We start from the raw sequence: 27138 nt of genomic DNA, 5'->3' as shown, positions 1-27138 counted from the left end.
ACCCTCATCCCCTCACTGGTGACAAACCCCTGCCCACAGGGACCCCAATCCCTCACTGCGACGGTGACATCGCTATTTCCAGAGGGACCCTTCACCGGTGACACTCCCGTGCCTCCCATCCCCTCACCAGTGACACTCCCGTGCCCTCAGGTACCCCGCTCCCCACACCGGTGACACTCCCGTCCCTTGGATACCCCGATCCCCTCACCGGTGACACTCCCGTCCCCTCGGGGCTCCCCTGACTGCGCCCCCTCGTCTTCTCCTGGGTTTCAATTTGGCGGGAGTCGGGACAGGCTCAACGGGTCGCGACTGCGGCCAAACCTCCTCGAACGCGAAGGCGCCTCCCCGGCCCATAACGCCCCGCGCTCCCCCGCGCTCCCCCCAGCGCCACATCCGGGCACCCGCGCTGAGGGCGGGCGGGGCCGCGCGATCGCTGTGGCCGCGCAGCCGAGCGAGGTCGAGCCCTACGAGGACGTTGCTGAGGGGCGGCGGCCCGGGCGCTCGGTCATGGCGGTGAGCGGCGGTCGCTGCCGGGTTTTGGGGCGAGGGTGGCGGGGAAGGGGCTGTGGGGGGCAGAGCCGGGGAGGGCCCGGTCGGGAGCCGTGTGCGCGGAGGCACAAAATGGCGCCCGCCGCGCCTTCGGCTGCGGCGCCATGATGGGCTCGGGGAGGGGCGGCCGCGCTGCTCCCGGCGCTTCGATCCCCGTCTCCAGAAGTTTCTGGTTCGTTCCTCGGGGCTTGGGGAGAGGAGACGACTCCCTGGGACTGAGCCCTGGTGGATCCATGGCTGTGGGGAGAAGTGCTGTGGTTGTACCGGCGTTTCTCGTGGGGACTGTGGGGCGCAGCTTCCCTGTGAGGGGAGCGACCTGGTGTCTGGGCCGTGCTAAATTTTCCTTTCTCTACTTTTCTTCGCTCTTTTTCTTTGTGTTTGGTCACAGGCTTTTTTGCAGTCAATTAATTCGCTCCCATCCTGCTTTTTATGGTTAATACCGATGGGAAATGCCTCTGCTGTAGTTACCACTATCCTTCATGTTCAAGCAGGGTCTAAGTGCGGTTTTATTTTCTCTGAAAAAATTTTGTGATCTGGTAGTGTACAAAGATATTTCGCCTCTAATTGTGTTGAAGAATCAGTAAGAGTTACCAAAAAAGTTAACCTGATGTGGTCAGTTTTTTCAAAAGTTGTTAAATAGTTTTGAGCGCAAAAAATTCCCAAAACAAAAAAACCAACAAACAAGCAGGGCTGGAAAGCGATAAAACTTTTTGAAGCTGACTTTAAGCATTTTGCGGTGTCTAATCCGGTAGCTAAAGTTCTTGTCTTGAAAGTTTGATCAGTGGTGAAACAGAGCCAGGGGGACTTTAAACTTCTGGAGAAAATGAATTCTTATATAACGATTTTTTCTTTTTTTGTTATATAACTTAGGCTGTTAAGAGTAAGGTACATTTTTTCTGTAAAAGAACTTTAATTATTACTACTTTGTTTTTGCACTTTAGAGGAACTTCTAAATGCAGCAGTAGCATCTTAAAGTGTAGGTGAGGGCCTTATTTGAGGTAACACTGAGCCTGGTGCTAGTCTGAGAACCGAGAATAATCTCAGTGAATTCTGTCAGGTTTTTAATTGCTGTTTTTTTCTGTAGCACAGATTTCCCTCAGGTGCAGGGCACAAGGGCACTAACGAGCAGCACTGTGTAAATAAAGGCATTGGTAGCCTTGGAAATCGTGGCAGTGGGCTCGGTTTCACTTGGATAGCCTGTTTCAAATCCCACCTGATTTACACTCAGAGCTGATATTCTCATTCTTCTCAAGTAACCTCACAATGCAAACAGTAGTAGCTGAAATATAAATCCAAATATTTACATGAAGAAAGTGTGCTATTAGCACACATGTACTAATGTCAGTTTGTAATATCTGTTGAGGTTTAAGACAAAGTAGCTGCTTTATTTTCAAATCAGTGGATATAAATGAGCATTTGAGAGGTTTTCCTGTTTTGTTCAGTTGGCAAACCATCCTGCCAGTTGCAGCTGGTGGAAAACTGTTCAAGTTCAAGTCTCTGCTACATTAAATTGTCTTCCTGAATAGCAGTTCTGGGCCAGACGTGTTCCTTAGTGACATCTGCTGCAGCCCCACTTCTGTTGTGCAGAGGGTTTGGTTATGGCTGGAGAGGAGATGAGAGCAAGAGCAGTGAGGCTGTGAGATGGTTCCTGGGAGCACATTGACCCTCTCAGCGCGTGCTGCTCGCTCTGTTCCTGTCAGGGCACTGTGCACCACTTGTACCCATTCCCCCTCACACACTGAGTCACGGAGTTATCTTGGTGTCACAAAATCCTGCTTTGGATTTAATCCTCCTACATCCAGGTTTAGAAGGAGTGGAAGGAACATCTTGGTTTTCATTGTCTGGTAAAAATGTCATCTTGGAACAGGTCTAAGTGACCTGTGTGTGGTCTCCTACAAACAAATCTTTTTGCAGAGATACTGTTGAGGTGTTTCCTCATGCACCTTCCTGCATTTCCCTTCAGAGTTCATTCCATGCTTCAGAACTTTCTGGGCATTTTGTGCTGTGCCTCAGTGATGCCCAAACTTGTCACCCAGATCTGTTGCGACAGCACTGACCTTAAGCAATCCTGGTCATGGAAATGCTAAAAAGTGATTGACCTCCAAACACCATTTAGAGAAAACTCTGCCTCAGAGTTTAGTGTTACTGATACTCTCAGGAGTACATGGGAAAAGTAAAGTACAATTTCATGTAGTGAGAGACTAAAATGTGAACTTTATATCAATTCTCTTTATTAAAATCTTGAAAAATCAATCTGCATGCAGTTGCACAGTTCACTGCAAGGGTGAACACAAGGTTATCTTAACAAAAACAAAACCAAAAATTAGATGTCTCTTTTTTCCTTGGTTTTCAGTCCTAAGCTTCTGTTTCTTAAAAATCCTGTCCTCGTGTGCAGGGTAGTGATACAGAACGAGATGGAGTAGTCCCAGAAAAGTCCTCTCCAGAAAGAGAGAAGAAAAAGGAGCAATCAGACGCCTCCAGTTCCCCCAGAACATCAAAGCATCACCACTCGAGATCGCGCTCGCGCTCCAGGGAGAGGAGACGGAAGTCAGGTAGGCCTGCATGGGAGCAGATTCTTGGGCAGCTGAATTCTCTCAGAAGCAATTTTGGGGAAAATAGACAGACTTAGCCCTAGTGACTTGTTAGAATTGGGGAAAAAATGGATCTGCCACTTTTGGGTTGTATCCTAAGTACTGAAACTGTTGAGGGAAAAGTCTTATCAGTGTTGAGGGGATCAGGGAGGGGGGACAGGTCAGACCACACCAAACAGGAAACTGTCCCATTTTGTTTCGTTTTGATTAGATAAGCATAGACTGGGACACTTTTGCATAGTTGTAACAAGAATAAAGTTACTTGGCAGAAGAACATGATGGGAGTGTGATGTGGGTTAGTTTTTCACTGTCAGAGCTTAAATAAATGCAAAGCACTGGAACTGACAGCCAGAGTTTGCTTTCTGCAGTAGATACTCCAATAGTGCTGTTTGCTTTTTAAATCTTTATAAATCCATCCCTTTGAGGGATGGAATAACTGAAAGGAGCTAGAAGGATTAGAGCCAGGTGATCTCCTCTTATCTTGGTAAATGACAGCAAATGTTTTCCTCTGCAGATACTGAAGGAAGAAAACACAGAAGCCGGAGCAGAAGCAAAGAGGTAATTAACACTTTGTAGCGTTTAGGTAATTGTACATCTTAAAAAGTATCTTTGTAGTAATGCACATATGTGTAAACTTATAGAAATGACTTTATGGTAAGTACAAGAAATTGAGAACTTTAAGCTTAAAAATGGATATGGAGAGCCTTTCATAGTGAAGCATGATTGCAGCCATCATGTTGACAAGGTAATAGTTTTATAGAATATGCTTTCAGAAACTAGTAACTTAATTTCTTTCTTTTTTTTTTTTTTTTTTTTTTTTTTAATATTTTTGTGGAAACATCCAAAAGAGAGAGTTCATGTGGAGAAGTAGAATGGTGTTCTTGAACACTTTTACAGAGCTTCCATTATCCAAAAGCCTTGGGTGGCCTTGTTCCTGGTCAGTGTTCAGGACTTTGAATAATGCATACCTGTCTACTTAGGTGTATTAAAAGTAATTTGCCATCGGACTGAGCTCTGTTTATTGCATCCTTTAATTGTAAAGGCTGTCATAGCTTGACAAACAAGCTGAGTCAGCTGGAAATGCGACTGTAGCAGCAAAAATTTCAGAGGGCTGTCTCTTAAAATAAATGAATAAGTGTGTGTGTGAATATATAGGGGAGTGAGAAGAGACAGCATCAATAATGCCTTAAAAATAACTGGCTCACACACCAGAGAAGAGCTGAAACAAGCAAAGCAGCAGCATCGAAATAGTCATAAAGAAGCTTAAGCCATGTGGGGCCATAGGCTGGAACACTTAAGGCACTTTGTAACTTCAAACCCGGGTCAGGAACGTCTCCTTCCCCCATCCCAATGGAAGCTCTGTTAAAAAGAAAAAAAAAAAAAAAAAAAAACAGGAGGAAAGAAAAATCTAGGCGAGTTTTTGTGAAATTGAATAATCTATTGTTTAGCTCACATGATAACATTTCTATAATAAATCATACTCAGCGTGCTAATGCGCGAAGAGACTGAACTGAAGACGCTGCAGACTCAGATAGCAAAATTATAAGCCTACTTCATGATAAGGTAACTATTAGTCATTCAAACTCATATTTCCCTTAAAAATATCTTAAATCCGTTATGGGATATAATGGTGGTTTTATTACTAAGTGTGTGTCTGGAAAATGTGATTAAAAAAATTCTAAGACTTTCTTTAATTATTTAAAAAAAAAGCTGTTTAAAATCCTGTCCAGTGCTTTGCCAGGCTGTTGGATCTAATCTTACACAATTTATTTAGCAGCTTTTAAGTTTTGCAGAGTGAACAGATGAGAAATGATCTCCCACAGTAGATGTACTGTTGTCATTCATTTACAAGATTAATCTCTGTCTGTAGACTGAGTGCTGAATATCAGTAATTCTTCTTAGTATGTGAGAACAACTACTTATGTACATAACTACTTAAAACTAGTGTGCAGGTAATCTCAGATGTAAGAACTGATTATTAAAGGAGCTAAGAATAAAATACTGTGAAAGCAGGAAAATTATGTAATATTCTTGCTTACTTAAAGAACAATAATCAAATATATTTAGAAGTGGATACATATTAATACAGAATTAGGCTTGGGCAAATGGGTAAAAACCAATTATAGCATCTTCTCCAGACTCATTTGAGAGAGAGTTCTGATGGAAGAAAAGATTTTATGAATAGTTAACATATTTAGATAAGCAAGAAAACCAAACAAACAACTTCTGGATAATTGGGATTTATCTAAAATGAATGTGTCATGCTTAGTTTGTGACTTGAGCAGAACATTATTTAAACATTGAATGGGCTATGCTTTTGTGCAGAAGGGTTGCAGAACACACTGGATATATTAAGAAAGGGTGTTGATGTCACGACTTAGTCTCTAAGGAAAGCACTGGCAAAAATCAGGCCTGACCTTGCTAAATATTTTTGGCATTGCAGCTATAAAAAGGGATCTTTTTTTTTTTAAGAGGCACTGCAGGAAGGAATTGCGGTATAGTGGAGCAGCAAATCTGTAATTTCAAACTACTGTGGGAAGTCTGAGTGATGCATGTTCATTTGAAATACTAAAAATGGGATGTCAGCCATGTAAATTATCACTTTGCTTTGTAAAAACTGTTGGAAGTTACTGAAGAGAGTTTTGCTCTAGAAAATAATAACCTAATGATGACTAGAAGGTTTTTTTTCATTCTAAAAGCAAAATAGTTTGTCTGGAACTACGTGTGGATTTTAGTAACTTTCTACATGGAAGGCTCAGGCAAATATTAAATAATCACTGCAACTGTGTTTATGTATATGCATATTCATAAATTGTCAGGTTCTTTAAGATAGGTCCTTAAGTGCTTGGAATGGAGACAGTAACTGAAAATGACAGGTTTTTGTTATAATGCTGTGAGTCTTATATGGAAGCACTGTAAAGATACCTGGATGGATACCTTTAAAATCCTTTCTAGACAGTGGGAGGAGGGAAAAGGGGGAAAAATGATAGTGTGCATTTACAGCTTTGGGTAGTTGGTGGCATTAGGTAAAGCAGCCGTGGCTCATCATTGAGTCACACTCCTAAGGTTACTAATGTTGCATCACAACTTAGCATTTTTATCTTCTGATACCCATACTAACTCTCTTTGTTGCACTATTTTCCTGAAAGAACCAACTTCTTCTTAAAACAGGCAAGAAGACATGAATCCAAAGAGAAGTCCTCCAAGAAGCACAAATCTGAAGATCACAATGACAAAGAGCATTCTTCTGACAAGGGAAGAGACAGCCTAAATTCATCTGAGAATGGTGAGGAGAGGCATAAACGCAAAGAGAGAAAGTCATCCAGAGGGAGGAGTCATTCCAGATCCAGGTCTCGGGAAAGGTGAGTTGCTGCACGTGGTTGTTGTGTGAGTGCATTTCCAAAAGCCATCTTGGGAATTTCTGTAGAGTTCCATTCCTGACCCAGTGTAAAGCATCAGTTTACATTGCATGGCTCAGTTTTCACTGGGTAGTGTGTTTGTAGGTGGTTATTTTGCAGATGACTTCAAAATAAAAGTACAATATTGCACTAGGACCTTATATAGGGATGTGTCTCACATTTATGATTGGTATAGGAAATACAAAAAAGATTATTAAATGTCCCTTATTTTCAGTGACAGGAAAGCATATACACCTTACAGTGACATGGCTCTTTACCTCCTAAATCAAGAGCTTCCTCAGAGGGAGTGTGGCCAGTCCTCCTTGCCTGGTAGCCCACCCAGCACATTCTGAGGGTAGGAAAATTGCCTGGGACAAGCTGCCAGCAGAGCTTCTCCCTGTGCAGCTGAGGGATGTACAGCAGACAGGGTAGTGAGGAACAAGCTTTGGCTATTGACAGGCTGAGGGACTGGAGGTGACTCACAGGCTGCAGCTTGAGCACCTCTTCGCAAAGCTCTGGAATACCAAGGAGAAAAGCAGGGTTGTGTTGCCTTGGATTTAAGACTCCTGCATCAGATTCGTTTGGCTTTGTGTTTGTTTTGAGGTCTAAACTTTAATGAACAGCTAAATACAGCAGTGTTGATGAGTATGGTCATTTACAGAAACTCTACAGCTCAGCTGTGGCTGGTGGTGGGCTTTGGTTCCTTTCCCATTTCATCCTCAGACCTACAGCTTAACCAGTTCTGGGCATGAGCATTTCTGTGTGTGGTGTGCAGTCTCCCCACCGTGCCTGATGCATTTTGCCCTGTGGGCAAACCCCTGTGTGAGTCCTTGAGTACAAACTGCATTTGAACACCTGTAAGGATTCGGGGCCTGTGTTTCAGACGCCATCGGAGCAGAAGTCGCGATAGGAAAAAATCCCGATCCCGCAGCAGAGAGAGAAAGCGACGGATCAGGTCCCGCTCGAGGTCAAGGTCCAGACACAGACACAGGAGCAGGAGTAAAAGCAGAACTAGGAGCAGAAGCAGGTGAGTGTTACCCTCCATCTATGTGGTGGTGCTTGCTTGGACGTTCTGTGCTGGGCTGATGGGATGGGTTTGCCAGGTCATGGCTGTTCAGTGCAGTTCAATGTGTTTGGCTTTTTCTCATCAGTTCTGAGAGCAGGGTCAGGACTGGGCAGTTTGCTTGGTCTTACAGAAACCTTTGTCCTGGGCAGCTGAAGCATCTCAAGCTCTTGGCTTTTCATAGTGTGGCTTCTTGTTAGCAATAGTACTTTAGTGGGAAGAAGTGAAGAATAAGATACAGGTGACCTTTCCTGTGTTTGATACAACAGTAGTGTGGTTGGCATACTGCTGTACTTACCCCTTCATTTTGTATACATATGATAAAAGGAAAGTTTAACTGGGAATCATTGGCTGTCAGAGCAGATGAATAGATCAGAAGCTAATTCTGATCAGCTCCACAAAGTCAACTTAGTTTTTCTGTGAAGTGGCAGTTGGTATGGTGTTAAGATAAATTTTGGTTCAGATTATTTCTGATATGAATGTACTCTTCAGTGTTAGTGATTACCAGCTCCTCTTTGTCAAGTGCAGCTTGAGAATATTTATCACATTAATTTTTCTCCCTGAGTGCTTTGATTTCTTCCTTAAATTCTAGAAGCACTTGATCCAGACACATTCTGGCCTGGTCTGGGTCTGTTTGACAGAGTGAAGTTTCCATACCTCACCTGGGATATGCTGGAGTTGCCATTTTCATCTCTGTGTAGAAGTTAATGTTTTCCAATACTGACAATGCATTCAGTATTTTGGTGTAGAGCCTCTGTATCACCTTTGCTTTCTTAATGCCCTGTAGGGTTTTCTCGAGGCTGAAGCTGAAATACAACTTAATGACTGCTTCAGATACTTTGTTGAAAGGAGTTTGAATGAAAATCTGCAGTGTCCCTGCAGAGCTGCTAGAAAGTGTTGACTGTTCCAGTTCTCTTCATAGTGTTTTCACCAGAATATTTTAATTGTTCTATGCCTGGTTATGACTGCTCAGCATTACAGTGGAACATTGGAGTTTTAACCATCACACTCGTGTAATGCTACAGCATCCCTTGTGAAAGTGGTCAGAAGACTTAACCTTTCTGAAGAAGTAGTTGAATTCCCTGGTTTGTGTCATGTTTTTGACATGCACTTCCTACCAAACATTGAGCTGGGGTGAGTAGAGCTGGGTGTGCAGTTGGTGCAGTTACTTGTATTTAATGGATGGTATTTCAGCTACATTCAGCATGTTGTGCAAGGCTTCAGCTCCCTGTTTTTTCCAGTTATTGTAGATAATGTGCTCTGTTTAAAAGTTACTTTGAACATTGTGTGTAATGGCTCCATGAAAACTTCTGTCCCAGAATAGACTTTGGCTTCTGCAGTGGAATTCAAGTTGCCTGAAACAGAACGTCAAATGTGGGAAGAAAAAGTAAGGGATGGTTATAGCTTAGGAATTTCTGCAGCTGGAAACAGGCCTTGTGGGATGCTGGTGGACATACTGCAGGAATCCTTTTAAGTTATGTTTGTGTCTCACAAATCCTAGAGGATGGAAGTAAATGAGGCATAAATCTTTTTTACCTGGAGCTGGAACACTTCATCAAGTTCAGGGCTCAGACAAGTCTGGAGGAGAAGGTGACTTATGGGGCAGTCCTCAGGGCAAACTCTGCACAGGCCAGAGCAGAGTACCTGTTTAACTCTGTACCTGTTAAACTCACCTGGGAAGGGAATTCCATCATTCCTGACAGGCAGTTTTTGTTGTTACAGTGAGCAGGCTGTGACAGAAGCGTTTGTAAGCAGAGCTTGACCTTCTCTTGATGGTTCTTTGCATAATCTCAAACTCAGATTTTCAGGGATTTGTTCTCATGGGCATTTAAAGCAATCTTTTGGTTTGTGAGTGCATAAAACCTCCTGGCAGTTCTTCAGTGGTTTGGCTCTGATTAAGTGCTAGGTGGAAAACAGCAGCTGCTTGTTTCAAATGGAAATATTTCAATACAAAAGCTCAAATATTTATTTCCTTGATATTTACCAGTGCAATAAAGCATCACAGACCAAAGACAAGACCAAACAACAATAGTCAGCACGGGAAAAATGGAGGTATCTTTGAAACAGGCATTCCATCTTATCTCAGGAGTGCAGATCTGTCACTTGCCAGTGCCTGAATCTGCATCTTGCCATCTTCTCTGAAAAGATAAGTCTTGCCTCCTTTGTATTCTACCAGATTTGTCATGTAAACAAGGATCTTTTTGTACCTTCAGTCTGCATTTCATGATGTTTGTAGATGCTGCCCAGGCTGCAAACAAAGAGAGAATATCTGAGTGCCATGGGAAGTGGCTGTTGTCAAGTCAGCCATTATCCCCAGTTAGCTGTGGCCCCAAATGAGTGATAATAACATTTAAGTGAAAAAATTACAGAAACACCTTTGTGCATCTCAGCTTACTGGTTATGGCAAATCTGGGAGAAGTGTGAGTGATGTCTCCTGTAAATGAACCTTTGTTGAGCACTTCCAGTGTCTGTGACTTCTTTGTTTGAAACACCAGTGTCAGAGGCTTAAACTGGGATAAACCCTTATCTCTTGTACTGCAGATATTGATGGTCCTGGCACAGAGAACTGCTGCTCATAGCACTTTTTCTGTGTGTTTTGGGTAGCTGTTGTTTAGATGGGATTAGATACAGATGTCCTAAGAATGTCTCCTGCTTGGAAGGAGGTGGGGAAAAGGTTAGTGAAGAGGAGTTGAACTGAATGTTTGGTATTTTTATTTTGCTTAAAAATACATTTTAACTGTGTTCTTTTCAGATGGGCAGGCTCCAGGTAATTCATGCTTCAGAGTTCTCTTCCCAAGAGAAACCCAGGACAAATCACATGTTCAGCTTAGGAGAGTCCCTCAAAGCACATTTAGGGAGGAGGATGCAGAGGGGAGAGTAACAGTCATTTCCTGAAGTACTACTCCACTTCTTAAATGGGGCCTCTTCAAAATGCCTCTTATTAACATAATTACAGTGCTTTGAGGTCTCTTATGGTTTTAAAACATTCTTCTAGCTTGATTCATTCAAGTTCTCTTGCAATTTTAACCAGAAATTAGATGATTTTCCTTAGGATTTAGAATCTCTAGAGCAGATCTATTTGTTCTGAACACTGAGTATGAGAGGGTGAATGAATACCCAGAATTGCACATTCTGTTCCAGCTGGAAATCTTCAGCTTTACCTCTGTGTTCTTACAGGGCAACTGTTGCAGTATAAACTCTCTGAAAGCTTTTCCTGAGAGCTCCACATGAACCATAAAGCAAATTTTCAATGCTGTGATCAAATACTTTCTGAAATATTAAGCTGCATGTGTGCCTTTATTGTTTTAGCAAGTGTTAAATTTGGTTACAGAGAGCGAAAGAAGAGAATGGAAAAGCCCCGAAGGTTCAGCAGGAGCCACAGCCGGAGCCCGAGCCCGCCGCCATTCCGGGGACGAAACACAGCTATGGATGCACAGGAGGCCTTAGCCAGAAGGTCAGGAATTGTGCTCATTTTGATGATCTGTGACGTGAATAAGCTCCTGATGTTGATTTTGCATGTCTAAATGTGTTTATTTTCATGTATCTCTAGGCTGGAAAGAGCGAAGAAATTGCAAGAACAGAGAGAGAAGGAAATGGTTGAAAAACAGAAGCAACAGGAAATGGCTGCAGGTAGTGCTTGTGTATGAGATGAGTTCCTGAGCAGTGGGATCAGTGGAACATAGATAGGCTTGTGTTACAGGAGTGTTACAGTCTTACCCAACAGAGGGGCAGGTTTAGATGGGATTGTTATGGAATTGGGTCTTTTTGGAATTGTTAATAAGAAAAACAACATGAACTAGGAAATGTTTAGAAAACCACCAAAATGAAAAATAAGAAACAAAACCCCAACAAAAATGATTGGGATTTCTTACTATTTGCTGAGTGTACAAGAAAAATGTTGTTGTATGTTTGGGCTGTGAATGATTTCATGATGGCCATTGGGCTGCTGTTTGCTCAGGGGTGTTTAGAACCACAAAGTGCTTTTCTTGCACTTGTAGCTTCTGGTTTACTAAAACCCTTGGGGACATTTTCCTTAGTTGAGAAATCACATCTATTTTATCATTCACTTGTTCCCTGTGCACTTCCAACTTCTATTGAAGGGAAGTGTTTGGATGGTTTGGCTTTCCCTTTGGTTCTGGAGCAGTTGGTGGTTGGCTTTTGTGTGTGTTGGGTTTTTCCCCAGAATCCCAAGTCCTTCCTGACAAGTTCCCTTTGCTCCCCAGCGGCCGCAGCCACAGGAGGCTCCGTCATCAACGTGGCCGCTCTGCTGGCCTCGGGGACACAGGTGACGCCTCAGATCGCCATGGCAGCTCAGATGGCAGCACTCCAGGCCAAGGCACTGGCAGAGACTGGCATAGCTGTGCCCAGCTATTACAACCCAGCAGCAGTGAACCCCATGAAATTCGCTGAGCAAGAGAAAAAGCGGAAGATGCTTTGGCAAGGCAAAAAGGAAGGGGTAAATGTTGGCTTTTCTTACCTTTGTACCTTCAGTCTGCATTTCATGATGTTTGTAGATGCTGCCCAGGTTGCAGCAGAAGAAAGAGAATATCTGAATGCCATGGGAAGTGGCTGTTGTCAAGTTAGCCATTGTCCCCAGTTAGCTGTTGTCCCCAATGAGTGATAATAACATTTAAGTTAAAAAATTACAGAAACGCCTTTGTGCATCTCAACTTACTGGTTATGGCAAATCTGGGAAAAGTGTTTGGGAACACTTGTTTGGGAATAGCTTGCATTCAGTTCAAGGATGCTGGTGTGTGTTATTTCCAGGTTTCATATCTCTTAGCAAGTTTTAATATCAGTCTGAAATAAAAGTTCAGTAAAACTAGAAGTTGGACTTTGATGATCTTTGTGGGTCCCTTCCAACTCAGAATATTCTGTGATTTAGGAGTGAAAGGACTAAGAGAATTATTCCTTCAGTGATAAATGGTTGTGACACAAGACTCAAGGAAACCCTGGGTGTGATAAAGCTTCAGAGGTTTAGTTGGATCTTAGTGTTATTGTTGTGAGTTTACCTAGAGCTTGCAGCTCAGCATCAAACCCAGGTGGTCTCCCTTTACTGGGAGGGAATGGCTGAGGGATGGAATGTGTAACCTCTCTTTGCTGGGACTGCAGAGATTTCTCATGTGCTGGTTGTGTCCTCTCCAATTGCAAATTTCAAAGGCAAATCTGTCCACCTTGCTGGTAACTTTTCAGGAGCAGAGTAATGCAATATTAACCCTAACAAAAGTCAGAAATGCAAATAAGCTTTCAGGTTTTTGTGCTCTGTCAAATGCCTTTGCAATTAGTGAAGTAAGGAAGGCACCTGTGGCAGTTGCTTCTCCAGAAAGTTGCTGGATTTCAGTAGAGCTTTTGCCTGCTGATAATGTGTTAAAAATGGCCACTATAATATTTGTATTTTTGTATTTTGTTCCTCTGGTAAAGGGGTGTTTGTTAGGCTGCTTCCATCTTGCAGCAGTTACACAACAAGCTCCCTTACCTTTACAGACTGTTCCCGAAGATGTGAAAAACAAACCAGTTTCCATGGCAATGGTGGCAGACAAAGGGAGGGCAGCAGAGCCCTGAGGGCTCTCTGGGCAGTTCTTCCTGAATTGTGCTGGATATTGATCAATTGCAATAAACAAATTCATTTTTCTATCATTTTGAATTCTAACCAAGCTTCCAGACCTTTGGAAATGCCAAAGGAAGGAACATTTTGTGTTTTGAACATTATGGTTAGAAAAGCTTCCCTCACAAAGAGCTGCTGTGAGGATGCTGCAGGAGCAATGTCAGACTTGGAAACCTTTTACTTCCAGCTCTGGTACAGAATGGGTTTGTCTCCAGCACTGCTCCTTTGCTTGCTGCTCTATTGTGCTATTAATGGAGTCTTATATAAAAAGGTGACACTTTTTTTTTTTTTTAATCTGAACAGGACAAATCACAGTCTGCAGAAATATGGGAAAAACTAAATTTTGGAAACAAGGACCAAAATGTTAAATTCAGAAAACTGATGGGCATTAAGGTAAAGAATTCTGAATATGTAATTAAGTTGATTAATTGCAAGATAATGATTTCACTTTCTATTTTAGTGTACCTTATCCAGTAAAGATTTTAAGTTAACCTGATGTAGTTAAGAGCTTTTAAGTATTTATTAAGCTCAAAAGCAGCATCTAAACTTGAATTTAATTCAAAAATCAATAAACCCAAATACTTGAATTCTTACTTTTGACAGAATTTGTGAACCTCTCTTGCCAGAGCTGATGTTTGTGTTGTGTTTGCAGAGCGAGGATGAAGCTGGCTGCAGCTCCGTGGATGAGGAGAGTTACAAAACCCTGAAGCAGCAGGAGGAGGTGTTCAGAAATCTGGATGCACAGTATGAAATGGCCAGATCACAGACTCACACACAAAGAGGAATGGGATTGGGGTTCACATCTTCCATGCGAGGAATGGATGCAGTTTGAAAAATGAAAACAAACAAACAAAAAAAGGCTGTTTTGAAGTTTTGAGACTGTGGAAGGTTCTTGTTCACATGTTGGGTCCTTGTTCACCAAAAAGCTAGCATTCTAGCTTGCATGGGTGTTGCATTGACTTTAATTTATTGAAAAATACAATTTTTTTTGTAAATATCAGATTAGTGATACTGGTGTTAGTGTTGTAATCAGGTTATACCCACTTCCATTAAACTTGACAGAACTAGAGGAGGACAGTATTTTTTAGTTAAAGTTCTACTTTTCAAACCAAGCAGCAGATGGGAAGAGCTCATACATGGATATTTCGTGTCCACTGTCTTGTGTACTTTTGTACTTTAACCTTGTACAGTTATTTTCAATTCTTGAAACATGAAAGAAACATTGTGTAGATGTTATTTAGCGGTCTGGGCCAATAGGCACATAATCCAGTGCAAAAAAACTGGTTAATAATAAAGACTTTTTTTTCTCTAAGGTCATATAGTAATTTGTCCTTTGGGCCGAACTCCCATAAACCACTTAAGAGAAGGGAAAACTTAAGGAGGTTTTGCTTTGGTTCCTTTGAAGTAGGATTTGTGTAAAATATTGCAGTGAGGGGCCTTGCTGCAGATACCCTGTTCCAAATCCTTTTGTCCTGCACGCTGCCGTCTCCACCGCTCACCCGTTCTCAGAAGAGGAAGAAAATCTCCAAAATCGGGAGCGGTGCCGGTTCTGGGGGCAGGAGCGCGTCCTCCCTCCATTGTGAGTACGACAAGCGCTGCGGTGCCGCCTCAGCGCCGCACCGCCTACACCTCCCAGCGTGCCCCGCGCTTCGCAGCCGCCGACTCTGCGGTCCGTGGCCCCGGTGCACGCTGGGAGTTGTAGTCCGCGGCACTCTTAGTCCCGCCCGCCCCGCGTTTCCCGCCGCCCTCAGCCCCCCGCCCCGCCCTTCCTGCGGCGGCCAAGATGGCGGCGGAGGTGGACTTCGGGGACCGCGAGCTCTTCGGGCAGCTGGAGGACGAGCCCGGGCCGCCCTCGCCGGCCGCCCTGGAGGAGCCGGACCCGCTGCTGCAGCTCTACGAGCGGCTGCGCGACCGCGACGAGACGGTGCAGCGGCTGCAGGCGGAGAATATCCTGGAGGGAGAGGCAGGGCCCGCGGCGGGGCGGGGGAAGGCGGGCGCGCCGCCGCTGCCGGGTCCCTTCCGGGCCAGCCGGTCCCGGCCCTCAGCGGGGCTCCGGCTGCTCCCCGGGCTCTGTGGGAGCGAACCCTCGGTCTCCGCCGGGCCCCGGGGGGGAGAGGGCTGAGCTGGGCGGGGAGGGAGCTCCTGGTGCTCCCAGGCTCCCTCAGAGCACGTTCTCTCTCCATAGAAACTTTTATCCCCAGAGCGGCCGGGCCCCGGGATGCAGGGATGGCTTTTGAAACGGCTCTCACTGAATCCCTGCGCTCCACCTTCTAATTCAGCTACAAATTTTTACAAATATTTGAATTGTGACAGGTTCCCTAAAGGGATTTTGGGTTTGCCGCTGCAGCAGAGTGGAATCTGAAATATGTTGTGATTTGGTGCCCATTTAAAAGTACACGTGTACTACCATCACCTTTCTTTTGGTGATGATCACAGATATTTTAAAAATAAAATATTATGAATCTGTTAATATAATCATGGCAGGGAGAGAGTGGCACTATTTGGATTGTCACAGCTAGTCCTCTCTTTTTGGTTTTTTTTTTGGTTTTTCCAGTTTAGTGTTTCTCCAGCAACAGGTGGATTTTTAAATAATCCCCTGTGCAGTGAAAGGGAAGGACCAAAACCTTATTTATTATTCTATGAAATTCTTGCTCGGTGTTTTCTTGCTTGCTTTGGGTGTGGGTTTGTGTCTTCCAAAGAAAATCTTAGTCCTTAACAATAATTTAACATCAGGAACTTAAAAGGAAGCTGAGAATTCTGACTCGTCCTAGGTATGTTATTGCTGACTTGAAACACTGTATGAACAATATAGAGAGAATATATTTATTTATATTGTGTATGTAAATAGAGTTTATCTAAGATAGAAGCTGTCTGTGGTAACAATCTGCCACATCTTTTTTCCATGTCCCAGTCCCTGCTCAGGTCCTGGGCTTCTAAAATGCCATTCCAGTTCCTGAAAAGTCTTTTGGAGTTGAATAGCAGTATTTCAGTTGGTGTTGCTGTGACTTTTATTTATTTGTGTGTATCTGTTTAATGAAACTCACTTGGTCTTCAGGGAAGCAAGTACAGCAGTGAGGAAAAATTGCATTCAAATGGTTGAATGAATCTTAGTTAGAAGATTGTGTAAGTTTATTGAAATTATACTAGCAGGAAGAGAATTCTGTTCATACAGAATTAAATATTTCTGTAGTTTGGGGGTGTTTTGTTCTCCTTCCACCTCACACCAACCTGCTTTGCTCAAGAGCATAATTTCTGTTTAAGAGGATAGAAACTTCTTAAAAATACAGATTTTGTATTGACCAAACCTTCCTCCCCCTGTGGTGTCCAGCCTGAGCTGTGCTAAAACTGGGGGCAATATTTACTGTACCCATTGTCTGTGTTCTGTGCTGTTCTAGTGGAATCTCAGTGGAAAACCCCAAAGTTGATGGACCTCTGTTGCAGATTTTATTTATGAACAATGTCATTACTAAGTAAGTATGAAAAAACAACCCTGACAGGAAATGGGGCTTTTCTTGTTTGTTTGGATCTAACAGTGCTGTGCCCAAATCATAGATGTGGATTTTATTCAATCACATAAACCTTTGAAAGCTTGGAGTGGGGAAGGGATAATGGGCTGTATAACAAGAGTTCTGTTCATTAGCAATATCTGCTCTTACCATGAAATGAAGGGGGACTTCCAGGAACTTGGAGTGAGTCTGAAGAGCAGCTTGAATTTCAGGAGTGTTGTGGGTAAAATAGAAGGAAATTATCTTTCCCTGCCTCTGGGTTGATTTTTTTTTTGCCACACTCGGGTGCTCTCAAATATCAAATTGCATTTGTGTTGGTGGGGGTTGAGAGTGGGACAAAAAAGAATTGGATTTTCCCCTTTTCTGAGTTCTTTAGTAAATAAGTGCTTAAGAAAAGAGATGTCTGCCCTTTGTTTCAGCCTTGCTCATGTCTCATCTCTCTCAACTTAATTGCAGGCGGTATCATCAAGAAATTGAAGATTTTATTTGTAGTTTAGTTCAAAAATATGAAGAGCAGAAGAAAAGTGAGCAAGAAAAATCACACTTGAATGCTAAGCCACAGGTACTTTAAAACTCAGAATTGTTCCAAAGTGCTGCTTCTCCATCTCTGTAATGAGAATATTGAAATATTGCACTGTTAAACAGTGACAAAATTCAAATCAAGTAGGTGTCAAACAAATGTTTTACAACTGTTTGTTCAAAAAAATAGAGAGAAAGGAAAGATCCTTTCTGCCCATGAAAATGGTTCTTGAAAATCGTCCCTAGTGACATTTCAGTGAAGGAAAATTATTAAGTTGGTTTAAATCATTATGAAGAAAACTTAATGTATCTTCTGATAGTGTTTGGCCCAGCTCCAATTTTGTATAAGAAAACAGATGAACACCAGAACCTGAAAATTTACACTTTCTCCTCCTGGTTTAAAATTTTGATTCTTAACTCAACATTCACTTTGAGTGCAAGGGTGGAATGGCACATTTCTCTGTCTCTGCCTTAGCTTTTTTGGTGAGAATGAAAATGTAATGATGCATTTCTCATCAAGAAAGCCTTAGAAAGGAGCTGTGCTTTGGGCAGCTTCCTGACTGACATGGACATCTCCATCCTGCTCTTGGTGCAAGGACAGAAGCTGAACCCCAATTCTGTGCCTTTTACATCACTAATTCAGGTTGATTCAAGTGAATTATTTCTATTTTTGCTTTTCCTGTCAGCCCTCCAGCGTTGTTTTGGAAGAGGACAGTAAAGGAACCAGCTCAAGTTCTGCTAAAAAAGTGAAAGAAGCTTTTAGTGTAAGTTTTTGACTGTGCTCTTCCATGTTAGGTCTGACTCTTCATTCTCCACATTCAGTGTAAACTGCCAATAAAATAAGATCTCCTAAGTGCTGTTATTACACTGATAAATTAAATTTAAATTCAGCATGTTTGGGCTACATCAGTGCAAAAAAAAAAAATCTTATGTGTACAGGTTTGGGCTTGTATTAATTGTAAATTCTTACAGAATGGGGGAATAAAACCTGGAAGTATTTCAGGTAGTGTGAATTTATAGAAATGCTGCCAATCTCACCTAAATACTGACACATTTCTGACAATTCTCTGACTTTTTTTCTACAGGTTGTAGGAAGTGTTCTGTATTTTACCAATTTTTGTCTCGATAAACTGGGACAGCCTATTTTAAATGAGAATCCACAGCTGACAGAAGGATGGGAAATACCTAAGTATCCTGTTTGCTAAAACACCTTTCTTTGGTCCATGTGTCAAATCCAAAGAATTCCAGTGGGTAAATTGAACTCAAATTCTCTTCAGTGGGTTTTGTGTTTCTAGCAAAACCATCCCAGTCATTATAGATGGGATGATTTAATGGCTCATTAATGGCTCTTTTATTCAAAACAAATGAGTATTTTGATATCATTGACTTGCTGATTTCTATCCTGAGAGTGAATGCTTTATCCCCATAAATGCATCTCGTGAATTTAGGGATTTCCTTGGCCAGTCCCCAGTTAGGTTTGGAGTGACAGCTCATTGCAGATTGAATCAGTATTCTCTCTCCATAAAATCCACTCTTTGGGAGAAAAAAAGGGTTTGGGAAACTCAAACATGCTGTGAAATGCTCTTTCCCAAATGTGGCAGCTACAGGGGAAGTCTTTTATTAAACTTTAATTATGGTATGCTCTTAACATGCATCCATTTTAAATTTGGTTCCTTATTGTTTATTAAAGCCAATGCTGGAAAAGTGAAGTTGAGGGAAATGCTGAAGAAGCTGGGAAATGTTGAAAAGTTTTTTAATATTGATGTCTTCCATGAGAAAAGAAATTGGACAAGAAATTTCTCAAGTAGCATCATCCCCCCTGACTTCCAGTGGTGTTTCTGTCCTGGAAAGACTCAGGACAAGAAGCAGTTTCAGAGTTCATTTCTGCAATATCCAGTTTGTAATCAAGGTCATGTCAGTGTTAGAAAATTATTTTATATGAACTTAAATTGTAAATTCACCATCTCCCAACCCCTGGGTGAAGGAAGTAGATTCCTAATGGGAATTTCTTCTTAAATGCCACATTAAGTGTGGCTGAAGTGATTCTGAGTGAAGTGGTTCATCAGGCACTAAACCACCAAAGTCCTGCTCCCAGTGAACCTGTCATTCTGAAACTCTACCAAAATGTGGTTTAATCAAATTCCTGTGAAACATTTCAGAACTATTACCTGGAAATTTCTACCTGTAAACAAGAGGGTTGTAGTTTTAGCAAGTGCTGATAAAGTACTGGGTAGAAATTTGTAGGAGGAAGCAGCATAAGCTCATCTTAGCAAATACTTTATAGTAGATACCATTTTATAGTTTATACTCAGGAGTTCATAGCTAGGACCCATTTGTAATTTTTTAATGCAGATGAGTCAGTGTTCTGTTCAAAGCACTATTAAGTGTTCATTGGTATTTTAAACAAAATTGAAATTTTGCTTCATCCAGTAGCAGTTCCTTATTGAAATCTAAAGATATCAGCAAGTTTTCAGCCACATTCTCTCCCTAGATGGACAAGAAATACAAGTAAAACCCAAAAGGTTTGTATTATTCTTCAATGTAAAATTTTGAGCTGAAAAGTTCAGATGCACTCTGTGATGGTTTCCCAGTTAATAAACCCTTGGACATACTTGTGCAATATTTAAATTTAAATTAAATAAGCCAGAGCTGAGCATTGCAGTCAGTGAATCTGTCTTTTTATTGAGTTTCTTTAGGAAGGGCCTAAAGTCAGTGTGTGAAAACTTCCTGAATTTTTATTCTTGGTTCTTCTGCTTCTTGTCTCTTTAGTGCTTGGTTTGTCATCTTTGCACTGGTGTTGTGTCATGGTTACTGTTCTGTGGAACAGCTCCTGTCTGATTTATTGGATAGATTTTTAAGACAGACTGATCTGAGAATTGCTGGTGTAGTTTTTATGGGAGGTCAGAAGTGAAGGAAATTCAGTTTCCAGCTGGAGTTACCTTGGACTTGTGCCACACTTTTTGTCTCCACTTCTGGTTCCCATCCTAATTCAGTAAAAATGAATGCTCAGAAAATAAATCTTCCTCTAAAATCTTGGTATTTCACCCTAGTAATATTGCAAATGTTTCTTCCCATGGTGTGAATTCACAAGGAAGATTTAAGGTGAAGCCAGCTGCAGTTCCCTTCCAGGTTTTCAGTGCAGTTTCACAAAATGAATTGCTTGAAACTGTGGGCCAGGGCTTTCCAAAGAAATGGTTTTGCTCTGCTGTTTGTTTCTACTGATTCCCAGTACTGTGGAAGGGATCAGACCTCTGGTGATACCATTTCCTATTTCCCTCTGCCCTTTCCTCATTTCCCATGTGCTCCTCAGCACTGTGAAATCAGCAATATTCTCTAGTTAAGGATTGATGTAAGTTTAAAGGAAGCAGATGACAGCACATGACATTGGCATCTTTGCTTTTGGCTTTGTCTTTCTCAAATCTAAACCTTAAAATCTGTCAAGAATAAAAATAATCAGGTGTATTTAACATTGCAGAGTTGTTTTCAGGTTTAATTTGTTGTGCATTTTTCAAGCAGGCCCAAACCTCATTGTTTCAATTGTGGTTCTGAAGACCATCAAATGAAGGACTGCCCAAAGGTAAAGTCACCAGTATTCCACAGACTGCTGCTCTCCAAGCTTTGTGTTGGGTGAAGGAGTGCATCAATTGTGAGTTGTCCAACTCTAAACTTCCCAATTGTATTATCTTTAAGCCACGAAATGCAGCTCGTATAAATGAGAAGAGAAAGGAGTTTTTGGAAGCTTGTGGTGATTCCAGCAATCAGAGTTTTCAGCAGCGTTACCATGAAGAAGAAATAGAAGAGAGGTTTGGAAAATTTAAGCCAGGAGTAATTAGGTATCTCTTTTCTTTCCATTTGCTTTTCTGGAATACCTCTTCTGCTTTGGTGTGCCAGATTTTAATTTCTAGAGTTTATTACCAGCTGCTCTTAACTATTAGGTTAGAATTTGCTAAATAGAATTTAAATAAATTGTAGAGCTATCTTTCAATGAACACTCCCTGCTGGCTTGACAGTCCTACCCTTTCTCTAATGCAGGGTGATAAATATTACTCTTTGACTTTTCAAATTGTATTATGTTCCTACTAAAAATGTATTCAAAAGTCTGCAAATTTTGAGCTTTGAGCATCCCTTCCTCTCTATTCAAAATGTTCAGAGAAACCACAGAATTGTGTGGCAGTCTCCAAAAAAATCACCAGTAAATTCAGTGTCAAGGTCCACCCTTCCTGTTGATAGCTGCAGTCAAGGCCATGAGTCAGAAGCAGTAGGTCAAGTGTGTTATTCTTGGTGTAGAATTAATTCTAATAAAATGTTTAAGCACATCAGCAAGGCAAAAAGTTCTGTTTAATATCAGAGCTGATTTTCATTTATATCTGGAGTGGAAATGCAACACACTTTGAGCTACAACTCAGTGAAAACTCCACAAAACGTTCATAACCTTTTTGTCACCAACTGAGGGATTTTTCTGGATGACATTTTTGTTTTCTGTTTGTTCTCTTGGCTCAGTGGGGTCCTTCAGGATGCCCTTGGTGTGACAGACAAGAGCCTGCCCCCGTTCATTTACCGCATGCGGCAGCTGGGCTACCCCCCTGGCTGGCTCAAGGAGGCTGAGCTGGAGCACTCAGGGCTGGCCCTGTACGATGGCAAAGGTGAGGAATGTGGGGCTGGGGTGGAGCACTCAGGGCTGGCAAAGGTGAGAAATGTGGGGCTGGGATGGAGCACTCAGGGCTGGCTCTGTACAATGGCAAAGGTGAGAAATGTGGGGCTGGGATGGAGCACTCAGGGCTGGGATGGAGCACTCAGGGCTGGCTCTGTACAATGGCAAAGGTGAGCACTGGGGGCTGGGATGGAGCACTCAGGGCTGGCAAAGGTGAGAAATGTGGGGCTGGGGTGGAGCACTCAGGGCTGGCAAAGGTGAGGAATGTGGGGCTGGGATGGACCACTCAGGGCTGGGATGGAGCACTCAGGGCTGGGATGGAGCACTCAGGGCTGGCAAAGGTGAGAAATGTGGGGCTGGGGTGGAGCACTCAGGGCTGGCAAAGGTGAGAAATGTGGGGCTGGGATGGGCTGGCTCTGGGCAATGGCAAAGGTGAGAAATGTGGGGCTGGGATGGAGCACTCAGGGCTGGCTCTGTACCATGGCAAAGGTGAGCACTGGGGGCTGGGATGGAGCACTCAGGGCTGCCAAAGGTGAGAAATGTGGGGCTGGGATGGAGCACTCAGGGCTGGCAAAGGTGAGAAATATGGGGCTGAGATGGAGCACTCAGGGCTGGGATGGAGCACTCAGGGCTGGGATGGAGCACTCAGGGCTGGGATGGAGCACTCAGGGCTGGCTCTGTGCAATGGCAAAGGTGAGAAATGTGGGGCTGGGATGCAACTTTACCATGAGGCTCTGTGCTGGCTGCATCCTCTTCAGGAGATAATAAATTAACTGTTTTGTAAAGCTTCATCTTCCTCGTGGAAAAGATGCAAATCAATAAAATATTTTTACATGTTTTATTCATATAAAAATACACCTTTTATCAGCTGTGTCCTGGTTCAGGGCAAATTTTGGAGAGAACCCCCAAAGGTTCTCACCCCTTCACTCTCTGGATCAAGTCTTAAAGGTGCAAAACTTATTATTCAGCATAAACAGGATAATTGGGGATAAAAGCATCATATAGTCAACCTAGGACATGCTGTGATGTAACAACAAAACAAAACAAATTCCATAATGGTTGTGTTGCAGAGATGGAGACTGGCAGTGGGATTTCACTGTTAGAACCTGGAGTTGTGAAACTGCAAGACTTGCAAGTCTCTTCTTGTCCAATTTCCTCTCTCTTTTTCTCTTACTTTTCATGGAAAAAGCCACAGCCCTCAATAAATTACTCTTACACAGGAGCAAAACCACCAGCAAGCAAACAAAACATTTCTTGGAACCCATCTGTTTTATGTGATGTTATGGCACTGCCCCTGTTCTTACATCCTGTGGGATTTTTCCAGTGGTATTCTTAATTAACATCAACAATAATTCTGTTCCATCATAGGTGAAGTTGAAGCAGAAGATAAGGGCTCTCCCCAGCCCAGACGTGTCACTTATGATGTGTCCAAGTTGGTGAATTACCCAGGCTTTAACATTTCCACTCCCAGTGGCATCCCAGATGTGAGTAGCTGTCCTCTGCCTTCTGAATGTGCTCAGGGACAGGAGCTGCTTTTAGCCAAGAGTTATTATTATTAATGCTTTATATCCTCACCTGACAATTCCCTTTTAAGTCAACAATTCCCTTTGAAGAGTCTCTTCTTTTTAAGCCCTTGCTTTGGGGGTTGTCATTAATGTGACAACTGACACTTGCCATGATTCTTGTGCTAGGGTCTGGCAGTGCTTCTGTGAGGATTATTTCCATTATGAGATCAATCATTTGGTATTTTTTAAACACAGAACGTCACACATGAATGGCTTTTTTTTGTCCCCACACATGTAAATTTTCTGAATGTTCTTGGAATATGAAAATCACTAATTATAATTTTGATCACAAAAAAATACATCAGACCAGTGCACAACTTCTGCCAAGCTCTGTAACAACTGGAATTAAACAAGTCATAGCAGAAGAGCCACGTAGTGGGTGCCCTCTTAAGCACAGAGCATACAAGAAATCCCCTGTGGGTGCTGCACTTTCATCTTCAAAAGCATTTTAACCTTCTGTCAGTGAATTCCATCACTGCTCTGAATGCCTGAGCATTAAAAAGAAGCACTTGTGTGTTTACACCTTTACATTTGCCCATTTAGTGGCCTCCAAATGTGTTTTTTCATTCAGTGCTCCTAACCAAAATCCTGTTATTAACCAACCATATGCAACATTGTTTCTCTTTTCTTTTTCTTTTTTGCTGTAGGAGTGGCAGATGTTTGGTTCCATCCCCATGCAGCCATCTCAACAGAAGGATGTTTTTGCTCACTACCTTTCTAGTTATCAGGAGGTGAATATATCTCCTTGTTATTGAAAAAAAATGTTGTCTTTTGGTTAGTGCAGGTCATGATGATTTCTTGCTTGCATCTTCTTTCTGCACAAAGGGACAGATTCTTATTGACATTTCACCCTCACACTACTGGTGAGGGTAAAATGCTCATCTGGCTTATCTGTTTTAACAAAAAATGGCTTCATGTTTAAAATGATTTCCGTTATTTCACTTAATATAAGCAGACCCCAGTTGTGCAAAGATTTGTAAGCAGTTTGGAAAAAAAATTGCCATGAATTTACACAGGCTGGAAGTTCCAGACTCCCCTAAGAAATGAGAACCTTGGTTTCCATGGCCGTGGCATCCCTCAAATGTCAATGTCTGTTTACACACTGGGTCCCCAATGATTGCAGAGTTAGAAAATTGCTTTCATTCTTACAGCTGGAAACGTTAACCCTGTACAGGATGATGCTAATTCTTTTTGGTCTTGTGGATAATTTCTCTGCAGCCAAGTCCAAAACCCAGCAGCAAAAGGGCTGCACCTCAGTCCAAGTCTCGTCATTCCAAACGAGCAAGAGAAGACACTTCAGAGGTGGCAGCAGCTGACATGGAGCTGGACTCTGGTACAGTCACTCTGATTTTTGCTTTTCCTGGTTTCAGTTTTTATTTTCAGAATAACTTGCTCTGGATTGAAATGTGAGAGTTCAAAGGAGAAGCCAGTGTGTTAGGATTGTGGTGGTAATTCAAGGCAGTGTGGACAGAACCAGCAGTGTCCTCCTGCAGTGGCATTTGCTCTGATTGTCACTGTGGTTTTTATATCTTCCAGTTCCAAGCAAGAGGTTTCTGGTGTGCTCAGAGCAATTGCAATGTTCAGTTAAAAATTCTGATCTCTTTACTCCAGGACCATCCTAAAGAAACTTCTGTAAAGACCCCCAAATCCCTAAATATTTGCATGAAATAACATAAATTTGCAAGCTTACAGCTTCTTAAAAATGAGGCAAACTCAAAGAGGTTAAGTGTTAGAGCAGCTGGAGAAACTTCTGGCTCTCCTTTTGAAATCTGCCATGAGGAATCCTTCAGTGTGTCTCAGTGTGGAATGGTTTGTTCTTAATACCTTCAGGAGTAATTTTTTTTCCTTGAATGGCTGGCAGAGTTAAAATCCCAAAAAAGATGGCTTTGATGGATATGAAAACCCTCACAAAGCTTGTTCTCTCTCAGCTGAAAACCAAGGATGAGAAGACATAAATCTGGTAGTTAATCAGAACATTGGCACTTTGAATCTTGTCCTGGTCAGATTTCAGGTTCTAAAAGGTGTCTTTTAATCTCTTTCTAGATCTGGAAGGAGCACAGAGATCTCAAACCCCCAACAGTTTCCAGTTCCAGCCTCCTCTGCCACCGGGGTCTCCATCCATGCCCAGTCCCCCCCCTGTGCCCCAAGGAACGCCCCCACTCACCCCCCCCCAGCCTTCCACACCCAGCCCCTCTCCCCTGCCCAGGCCTGCCCCAGCACCAAACTCTGCCAGTGACAATCCTGAGCCCAAAATTGTGGACTCAGTGATGGATGAGGACACACTGACCCTGGAGGAGCTGGAGGAGCAGCAGAGGTTAATCTGGGCAGCTCTGGAGCAGGCAGAGAGCACCAACAGTGACTCTGATGTTCCTGTGGACACACCTGTAACTGGCAATTCCCTGACATCATCACCAGCCAGGAATGAGGCAGAGCTCGTGGCAGAAGTCAGGTCACCTGAGAAAGTGATCTCAGTGGAAACAGAGTTTTCTGACATCAGTGAGCAGATCCCAGAAAATGAACATTCTCCAACCAGCCCCAATCCAGAGGACAGTTTGCTTGACCTAAAGGAAAATCCTGATAATGCAGTTTCTGAAGGCCTGCTGGATGACCCCCTGCCTGCTGCCAGCCCTGAGGTCAAGGAGGGGGAGAGCACAGGTGGTAATAAAGTGCCCACAAGCACTGGATCATCTGTGAGGAAATCTGGACTTGTTCCTGACATGAGCAAGTTTGCTGCAGGCATCACCCCATTCGAGTTTGAAAATATGGCAGAATCAACTGGGGTTTATCTACGGATAAGAAGCCTGTTGAAAAATTCCCCAAGAAACCAGCAAAGGAAAAAGACTAAATCTTAATTGGTCTTTTGTTTTGTTATATCCAAATCCCTTCTGTTTCCCCACCAGTTTTACAAACTCAGATAACCTCGCTCATCTTGTGGAAAAGAGAAAATCTTGACAAATGCAGGTCTGCCCTATTCTTCCTTGGTACTGAAATCAGTGCAGGTTTCCATCTTGATCAGGACCACCAGTGCAGCCAGCAAATGTAGAATTTTCCCAAATTGCAAGCTCCCACTAAGGAATAACAGGACTGATGATTTGTTAAGAGCATTTCATTTGCCAATACGCAAAGCTCTAAAATGCAGAGTTTGTGGTTTGGTGTTCATTATTTTGGCTAAGATTTATATTGTCCTTGAGTTTCAGGTGGATTGGTGATTTTTTTAATATCTGTCCTTTGTACAATAATCTATACTTTATACATTTTGCTAATTATCCTGTAGATAAGTTTAATATATTCTGAATGTTTATAAAGGTCTGATGTTAAGATTTCCCACATCAAAGTCCTGGCAATTGGAAGAAAATAATTGGGGATCACAATGCTATTTTCACCATTTCAAGTATTTTTATAAATTATTTATGTGGGTCTGTTTTAATTGCCACTGTATCTTTTGTAGCATTGTCCTTCATGTAAACTTGCTGTACAGACATGTTCGTGGTTGTCTACAGAGGTTTAATAAATGAGCTTTTAGCTAAAGAGCTTTTAATTGGAGTCCTGAAGCAGCAAAATGCTGGTTTTTGAAAATCAGCTGCTGAAGAAAAGTTGGGAAAACAAGCTGAGCAAAATAAGGATGAGTACAGTGAAATATTTTAGGAAGGGCCACAAGTGTCAGCTTCAGGTTTTCTTAATCAAGAATCTG

The 27138-nt window shown here is 42.4% G+C and overlaps 2 protein-coding genes across 4 annotated transcripts; both read left to right on the top strand.

Annotated features, from left to right (window-relative positions):
- The first annotated feature begins 385 nt into the window (after positions 1 to 385).
- RSRC2 (arginine and serine rich coiled-coil 2) lies at positions 386 to 14518 on the top strand. 2 transcript variants are annotated; one of them, XM_054646090.2, is made up of 10 exons: positions 386 to 513; positions 2945 to 3101; positions 3655 to 3698; positions 6312 to 6502; positions 7422 to 7565; positions 10933 to 11055; positions 11152 to 11231; positions 11825 to 12057; positions 13510 to 13599; positions 13859 to 14518. In XM_054646090.2, exons 1-10 carry the CDS (start codon positions 508 to 510, stop codon positions 14036 to 14038), a joined length of 1248 nt encoding a protein of 415 aa, XP_054502065.1. In that variant the 5' UTR covers positions 386 to 507; the 3' UTR covers positions 14039 to 14518. The 2 variants fall into 2 exon arrangements, with proteins under 2 accessions (XP_054502065.1, XP_054502066.1); XM_054646091.2 differs by lacking the exon at positions 386 to 513 and adding an exon at positions 4626 to 4703 and having other exon boundaries at positions 3005 to 3101; positions 6290 to 6502.
- A 433-nt stretch (positions 14519 to 14951) lies between these two features.
- ZCCHC8 (zinc finger CCHC-type containing 8) lies at positions 14952 to 26975 on the top strand. Of its 2 annotated transcripts, none has more exons than XM_054645746.2 (14): positions 14952 to 15154; positions 15937 to 15977; positions 16602 to 16676; positions 17169 to 17274; positions 17918 to 17995; positions 18317 to 18420; positions 19688 to 19753; positions 20748 to 20808; positions 20922 to 21064; positions 21732 to 21874; positions 23251 to 23366; positions 24095 to 24178; positions 24666 to 24780; positions 25491 to 26975. In XM_054645746.2, exons 1-14 carry the CDS (start codon positions 14990 to 14992, stop codon positions 26297 to 26299), a joined length of 2106 nt encoding a protein of 701 aa, XP_054501721.2. In that variant the 5' UTR covers positions 14952 to 14989; the 3' UTR covers positions 26300 to 26975. The 2 variants fall into 2 exon arrangements, with proteins under 2 accessions (XP_054501721.2, XP_054501720.2); XM_054645745.2 differs by having other exon boundaries at positions 20745 to 20808.
- The last annotated feature ends 163 nt before the right edge of the window (positions 26976 to 27138 follow it).

This window comes from Agelaius phoeniceus, chromosome 18 (genome assembly GCF_051311805.1).
Source record: "Agelaius phoeniceus isolate bAgePho1 chromosome 18, bAgePho1.hap1, whole genome shotgun sequence".
NCBI lineage: Eukaryota > Metazoa > Chordata > Aves > Passeriformes > Icteridae > Agelaius > Agelaius phoeniceus.
The sequence above is the reverse complement of the archived record's forward strand: the minus strand, read 5'-3'. Positions and strand labels throughout refer to the sequence as shown.